At 32.4% G+C, this 8,204-nt stretch overlaps 1 protein-coding gene and 1 long non-coding RNA gene across 4 annotated transcripts; one reads left to right on the top strand and one right to left on the bottom strand.

The window, feature by feature from the left end:
* The first annotated feature begins 1,738 nt into the window (after positions 1-1,738).
* On the top strand, positions 1,739-3,615 carry LOC145101236 (uncharacterized). The gene is made up of 2 exons (XR_013705531.1): positions 1,739-2,157; positions 2,774-3,615. It is a non-coding gene; the product is annotated as an uncharacterized LOC145101236 (long non-coding RNA).
* A 578-nt stretch (positions 3,616-4,193) lies between these two features.
* On the bottom strand, positions 4,194-7,397 carry LOC145101235 (uncharacterized). 3 transcript variants are annotated; one of them, XM_079038414.1, is made up of 6 exons: positions 6,342-7,397; positions 5,388-6,224; positions 5,189-5,302; positions 5,048-5,103; positions 4,531-4,620; positions 4,194-4,443 (listed from the first exon to the last, which is right to left on the bottom strand). In XM_079038414.1, the coding sequence occupies exons 2-5, from the start codon at positions 5,493-5,495 to the stop codon at positions 4,533-4,535; spliced, it is 366 nt and encodes a 121-aa protein (XP_078894540.1). In that variant the 5' UTR covers positions 5,496-6,224; positions 6,342-7,397; the 3' UTR covers positions 4,194-4,443; positions 4,531-4,532. The 3 variants fall into 3 exon arrangements, with proteins under 3 accessions (XP_078894540.1, XP_078894541.1, XP_078894539.1); XM_079038415.1 differs by having other exon boundaries at positions 5,388-6,085; XM_079038413.1 differs by having other exon boundaries at positions 5,388-7,397.
* Positions 7,398-8,204: the final 807 nt, after the last annotated feature.

The following is an 8,204-nucleotide window of genomic DNA, read 5'->3' as shown; positions in this document are numbered from 1 at the left end:
CCGACTTACAACACTTTATCACTATCTAGCTGCTAGTGAATGCTACGGCTACACCTACAGACTTACAACACTCTAATATTATCTAGCTGCTAGTGAATGCTACAGCTACACCCGCAGACTTACAACACTCTAATACTATCTGGCTGCTAGTGAATTCTACGGCTATACCCGTAGACTTACAACACTCTAATACTATCTGGCTGCTAGTGAATGCTACGGCTACACCCGCAGACTTACAACACTCTAATACTATCTGGCTGCTAGTGAATGCTACGGCTACACCCGCAGACTTACAACACTCTAATACTATCAACTAATTACATTAGATACTAATGTGCACATAAAAATTACATTTAAAATTTTAACCTAATAGTAAGAAACTTTCATTATTTATTATGATAAAAAAATCTGTAAATCAAAAAATATACATGCTACTTAATCGCATACAAGTTTTATGTACGGCTTATTCACAATACATTAAACCATATATAACCATATTAAACTACATAATTATCCCATTGCGCAACGCGCGGGCATTCGCCTAGTATTATACAAAAGAGTGCCTTCGCCCGGTAGAAGGCACACATGTCTCATGTGCGAAAGGTATTAGGTTCATATCTCCATTTTTATCCATTATTTTTTAATACACAACATAGGAAGCCATATCAACAGTCCGTCATGTCATCAGGGAAAAACATGTATGTTTCATGTAGTGATTTACTAGAGGTCTTGAATTTGAATCTACATGCAACACTTTTTTTTTGCCATTATCATTTTAAGACATTTTTAAGACACTAATACGAGAAGAACAAAATGTGACTTATCACCAACAGTGAAACTAGTAGGGGGGACATATAGGTGCTGATGAATGTAAAATTTATCGTGAGTTTTACCTCTTATGGCAGAATACACCCAGCTATGAATTCTCTTCACAAAAATAGTTTTCGAAAATTACAAAATAGACACTATACTTTTATATTCCAATTATTATTAAAATCAATTAATTTTATTTAAAAAAAACAAAATAGTGAGGGAAGTTTTTCACTCATTCCTTGGGATTTAGGTGTTGGAAAGGAAAGTGAGGGAAATGGTGGTGTGGCACACAAAAAGTGAAAAACTCCCCACCCATACCCTCCGGTCTAATTTATCGCCAACACCTATGTATTTCGAATATGTGTTATGAGAAGAATATTATTGAGTTTTTATTGAACAATTTCAATATTTTACTATAGTTACTATATTAAATTTGAATATAAAGGCTTATAGGTAGTTGATAATGTATTCTTATATATGGATTGTGGTGCAAAATTAAATATTTTAAACTCCATATAAATATATACAAAGTCTATAATCTAGTCTAATAGAGGATAGAAGAAAGATGGTAGAGAGATTTGATTGCATTTTGTTAAAACTATATAGTTTTTTATGGTTATATACCTAATATATATATATATATATATATATATATATATATATATATATATATATATATATATATATATATATATATATATATAGAGAGAGAGAGAGAGAGAGAGAGAGTTAGGTTCATTTGTTTAAACTAAGTATTGTGTTATCATATGCATAAATGTGGGTCAATCAAAATTAAATAAAAAATTAAATAATTAAATAAATAAATAAGGGTAATTTAGTCATTTTTTTAATAACTTCCAAAAATAATCCCTATAATCTTGCTAGCCTTCACTCTTAACCTAATTTATTTTCTTATATACAGTGGTCGATGACCTGAAACAAAAAGAAGGGCAGCAGTTATCGACCTTGTACATCGATGAACTATCACTCCCTCACTGCTTTTTTTTTCTCTCTCGTCTATGAAATTAACGAAGAAGAAGCCTATGGTCGACGACTTTTTGTCGGCGATTGCAGCCCTCTTTGCCTCCTACAGATCATGTAGCACCACTACTCCACCATCGACTGTAGCTATTGTTGCTCTGTTGGTTTGCTGCTGACCAACGACAGGAAAGGAACCCAAAAGGGTCGTCGGAAAAGGCAAATCCCATCTCCTTGTGTCTCGATCCTGAAACCCTAACCCTAGCCCCACCCCTCTTCATTTCCACTGTCACCACCAATATCCAATTCTATCTCCACTGCCGGAGCAACAAATAATCACCTCTACATCTCTCTCGATTTCCTGAAGTAAGTGAAAAATCCAATTTTTATTTGTTTTTATTTTCTATCGTACAAGTGTTTGCTGATTCCCAGTCACACATGGTCGAATGATTACCATTGAAGATCTTGGTTTTTGTTCAGCTGTAGATTTCTTTTGTAAAAAGTGTTATTTTGTGGTTCTTAAGGTTGTATTTCAGGTTAGTCGTTGCTTTCTTCTCAAGAAAACGTCACCTTTCTGTTTCTTCTTCTTTCTTCTTATTTTCTTCATATCCATCAAAGCATCACATGTTCTACTCTATAGTGAAAAAAGTTAAAAATCGACATGTAAGCTTAGTCTTTATTTTACTTTAGCTTATGTGGAAGGTAGCGTTTTTATGTAGTAATGTACAGAGGTGCAGGTTACATTTCTCACTAATCTATTCATTTCTTCAAGTTTTGTAGATACCGAGAATTTAAGACCATTGATTTAAGTTTATGTGGTTCTGAAGTAGGATATGTTTGTTTTTTTTAGTTTAAATGGTTAATTCAAGCTTCCAGTTACATGAGCATTTACTTTGGGGATGAAAATCATCGCCCACCCCTTTGCCTATTTGTCTGTAGATTTGTGTTTAACCATGTATGTGTATCGATTTCATGGATTCAGGTCTACATTTGTATACCACAATCATCAATTTTACCTCTATTTGGATTTACATGTACAATTTGGAGAACATAGGCATGGCCATTTTGATGAACAAAAGAAAGATGAGTAAGTACGTTGTAGAAGCCGGAGGAACAACCATTGATGCAGTTAAAAAGGAAATTTTTATTTTGGATATTCTCTATTTTGTAAGTGTATGTTTATTTGTGTGTCTGTTTGGTTAATCTGATACTATTACAAATTTGGTGCAGGTGAATAGTTGAATGCGATTATCACACAAAACAAGAGGAGTAATGTTAGGGTTTTACTGTCACATTGGAAACTTAAATTGACAAAGATACTAAATTGGTGACATCTTCATTTCTTTTCAAAAACATGGTTTTAGTATGCTTCCTGCCTTATATTACTGTGATTTAATTTTTGATGTGGCGTTGGCTCTTATTTCTTTTCAGATAGATCATGCTTTTGATTTCTATTCTGATTTCTGAAACAGAGTCAAAATGGTCATTGGATAGAAAACAATGGGTGTTTAGATTGGGTGTTTGACATGGAAAGAAAGGAAATGAAAAGCAGTTTTTTGGCTAATATACATATCAGAATGATCAGTTTTTTGGCTAATATCTATTGGAATGGAATCAAGAATTCCAATTCTGTTGGAATGGAATGACGAATTCCAATTCTGTTGGAATCACAGAAGTTGATGCTTGAAGAACGGACCATAAAATTGAAATGAACCTCATTATTCTTTTAGAATGTATTAGTCGTTGCTAGATTTTGATGTAATTATTAACAATTGTTACCCGTATTCTATAAGAAATAATGTATTTGTTGTTTTTATTCTTCAATTGATTGTTCAAGAATTTGTTATTCTATAAGAAAATTTTAAATTCATGATTGTTCAAGAATTTTTGAATATACTCATAAACTTATTCTGTCAGAATGTCCGAATTAAAAGAATTATAATTTGTAAAATCGGATTTTTAAAATTAATAGAATCTATAATCCCTTAAAAAATGCAATTTTCCTTTATTAAATCTATATTAATTGACTAAATTACCCTTGTAATTAATTAAGAAGATTTTTTCAAATATATTTAATTCAATAATATATATTAATCACTTTCTTAAAATAAGTAAATTTGATTGGCTCATATTTATGAATACAAGTAGATGAGGAACCCTGCGTTGCGGGGATGGATGTGAAAGGAACTGATCAATAATGTAATTTACTAAACTAACTTAGAAGTTCCTTCAGTTCAACATGAACATGTTTAGAGTGTAAGGGTTATGTGAGATTTATTGTTTGGTTGATTAACTGGTAATGGGATCCAAAAACTGAATATATATATATATATATATATATATATATATATATATATATATATATATATATATATATATTTCCACCAAAATGCCCTTGGTCAGTTTGATAACGATTTGAATACTTTAAAGAAAAAACCAACTAACATTACATGCCAACAGGTCATCCTTAAATAAAAAAGAAAGAATGCCACATCATCACCATCATGGACCAAAGTTTCCCCAAAAGTCTCTCAACAGCAGCATGAACATTGCCCAAAGTAGCACATAAAACCCTAATATTCTCCTGCACATCAAAGAACCCCATCTCTTGAAGTTGAGACAGTTGAGTTGCATAAATCTGCTCTGGTGCCACTATAAATTAAAAACAATAATCATCATCATCATCATAAATAAAAGTTCAGGGGTAAAAAAGTAAATTTACAAAAGAATTTGACTTACCATCAGGGACATTTGGGACTCCCATGCCACCAGCTCCAAGTCCACCAAACATACTCATCAACATGTCGAATCCCATATTGTTTTGTGATCCTGTGGATTAAAAACTTGAAATAATACTAAAATGGCATATGATTTATAAAAATTATTAACAATGGAAGTGTCTAGTTACTACCTGGAGAAGCACCAGTCTGAGTGGGATTCTTGAAACATAAAACTTAATGGGTTGAGCATGTAAAACTGACAAATATTGTGAAATTTGTTTTTTGAAATGTAAGGTTAAAATGGTCATTTGGTCTCTCATCTAGACCATCTATTCAGTCTAGAAAAGAAACAGGCCTGATGTACAGTTGTATACAATACTTTATTCAAACAGACAATATAATCCATTCAACTACTTTGCCAATGATAGATATATTCAAGTGATTCTTTTTTTACTTAATACATAAATGCCAACTTAATTGGATCATTTTGGCACTTAAATCAAATCAGTTACAGTAAAACAAGCATTTCCACTTACAAAGTTGATCGTTGTTGATTAAGTTGAGGTAGAAGCTGCTGTAACGACATCATTTGCTGTATAAAATAAATCAACTTATCATCAAACTCAAGTTTACAACAGTCAAAGTTACAAACCAAAATTACACCACAATTAGTATACATGCATCATTCGAGGTGAAGTTAACTGACGAAGCACTTCTGGATTCTGCATCATCTCCCTCAACTGAGTGTTAGAATCGAACATAGTGCGAAGCTGAGGGTTTTGACTCACAATCTACAAATTCACATCACCAATACCATTAAAAAAATTCATAAATGCTCCAATACCTCAACTATAGTGTATAACATGTTTAACATACCTGCTCCATATATTGGGGATTCGAAAGCAAGATTTGGTTGTTGTCGGGGCTGCAAAGAAGACTGGCGGTCAGGTAGCCGGCAACCGGTGACAAAGGTGAAACTTTCATCACTCAACCAAGGGGTATCATTGGCAATTTTGGAGGAAATATTTTAGCCTCAATTTTTTATTCTTGTAGCTAGTATCACCATCACCCTAAAAATATAATAAGAAAGCATTGTAAGGGCATTAGGGGTAATAAGGGTAGTTTAGTAATTTTTTAATTCATTTAGCATAATAAGAATTTTCCTTCCGGTTCATCAACATTATTTGCTCTGCAATACAAATACGGATACACTCAAAACATAACCCCAAAGCAACCAGCCAAATTGCAATAAAAGTTGATCCAGATAAAAAAGATAATGTTAATAGTGATGAAGCTTAAGAAGTTTCAAAATGTATCTGCTTACGTTTATTAATTGATTTTAGGAATTTACTTAATTGTAAATAACTTCTTTATGTATTTAATATGTAAAATGTATGTAATCCATAACTCGTGCGATCTGATTTTGAGATCTGGAAGGCGATCAAACAGATGAAATTAGCCTCTTTTCAAAGAAACTTGAAGATTCATGCTGAAACATATGATATGTTCAGGGAATTAAGTTTTTTCATCAAGAATTTCAGCATCTTTTGCAAGTGCTTCTCGAGCTCAATCGCCTGCAAAATTCAATATTTAGGATTCACAAAACTCAAATAAAATCAAAAGTAAACAATGCATGTACAAAAATCTAAACTCATGCCCATATTAAGAACCTGCAGGTAAATCAATTACCCTTGGAAATTGAAAAGTAAGAACCTGCATAAACACAACATCAGTCTAATGATCTAATCTACATTTATCATTATGATTGTGAGCAGGAGAAAGATTTAATCAAAGAAAAGGAAGACATCGTACAATAGGTAAATCAATTACCCTTGGAAATTGAAACAAGTTTGTGTTTGTGTTTGAAAATATGGTAAATGTCTTCTTGCTTTGCTGCATACAGTCTGTGTTTGGAGTGTGGTAGTGATTTCTATTGTTGTATATTTGGTTATATCAATTGAATTGAAAGTTAAAGCATAATGAAATTGCAAAAATTAATGTGGATCTTTGGGTTGCAGATTGCATCAGCGGAGAATGTGTTTCGGATTGGGGGTGGAGGTCTGAACAACGACCTTTCAGTTACCTTGATTGGGTGAGTAAAGAAGAAGGAAGTAATCCGAAGAATTTCTTAACTTCATCAACGACCGTTGGGAAAGAGGCTGAACAGCGACATATTGGCCACCAGGTTTCTATCAATTGGGGTAGAAAGAAAATCACAACAAATAACCATGAATCCAACTTATCCCCTCCCTAAATTTACCCTTGCCGCTGCAGCTTCTGTCTGTCGGCGATACCCACCGCAACAACTATCGTCCGACCATAACATCACCTTCCACCCTCACTTCTATTCTCCTATTTCCTCTTTCTTCCCTGTACCCCTCAAACACCACAACACCTCCGTCTGGATTTACCTTCAAAGCACCCTTCTGATTTTCCTGTTTCCGTTCTCTCTCCCGTATGTGTCGCACACCACACATCAGGAACACCATCGGACCCTAACCATCACGCCATCGTCGTTCGACAACCTCTGGCTTGCAATTCAGGTATGTTTTTCGAAGTTTGATTTTGTCTATCTTGTTATTCTGGTTTGCTGGTGAGGTTGCAGATGAAATGGAAAGACGTAGGTAGGTAGGAGGTTTAGGCGGTGGAGGGATCTAGAATAAAAAAGAAATTGGAAGACATGGATCGGAGAATATCGACAATGACTTGGAGCAAGGCCAAGGCGGTGGAATCATAGCTGAATGACCGAGAAAGCACTGGAGTGTCACATGTAGTCGGAAAAATGAGGTAGATCGGTAGAAGTGATGAGACTTACCCCTTCTGTTGGCGGTGGAAAACAGGTGGAACAGGGAGAGACAAACATGTGGAGGAAAAAACACGTATCCAACGTTTGACCAGTAAAAAAGAACAACACGTGTACATACAAAATGACAAAAAGGAAAAACATGACCCCTAACTTTAGACATTTTTAATGTATATATATTAATTAATTAAGGGACCATTTATGTCAATCCCTTAGCCACTTTACTGTGGCTAAGGGTAGACAATTTTAATATATATATATATATATATATATATATATATATATATATATATATATATATATATATATATATATATAATATAATAACATAATAATTATTTTAAACAAAATAACCTAAGTCTATATATATATATATATATATATATATATATATATATATATATATATATATATATATATATATATATATATAGAGAGAGAGAGAGAGAGAGAGAGAGAGAGTTAGGTTCAAATGTTTTCACTATCTATTGGAGTTTTTAACCATAATGAGGTAGTTGAAAAAAATATTTACCATTTTAGTGTCCTTTCAAAAATATTTACCAAAATGGTTTTTTCTTATTTTCTTTACTTTTTAGTTTTCTATTCAGTTTGTTTTTTTTATTTTATTTTAAATATCTTATTTTTTCTCTTTTATTCACCGTTTTATTGTTTATATATATATATATATATATATATATATATATATATATATATATATATATATATATATATTCTAAATGACAACATTTATTTTAGCTTTCTAACCTTTTTTTTACTGTTTATTTTAATAATAGTTCTTTTTTAATCTTTTTTTTTTTCTGTTTTTTTTCCTTTTTTTTAAATATTTGTTTTTCTTATACAACCTTTTTACCATCAAATTTTTGCCATCA

The sequence above is a fragment of the Lactuca serriola genome, chromosome 4 (genome assembly GCF_051521515.1).
Source record: "Lactuca serriola cultivar US96UC23 chromosome 4, Lser_US96UC23_V15, whole genome shotgun sequence".
NCBI classification, from domain to species: domain Eukaryota; kingdom Viridiplantae; phylum Streptophyta; class Magnoliopsida; order Asterales; family Asteraceae; genus Lactuca; species Lactuca serriola.
This window is presented reverse-complemented; position numbering and strand designations above follow the sequence as displayed.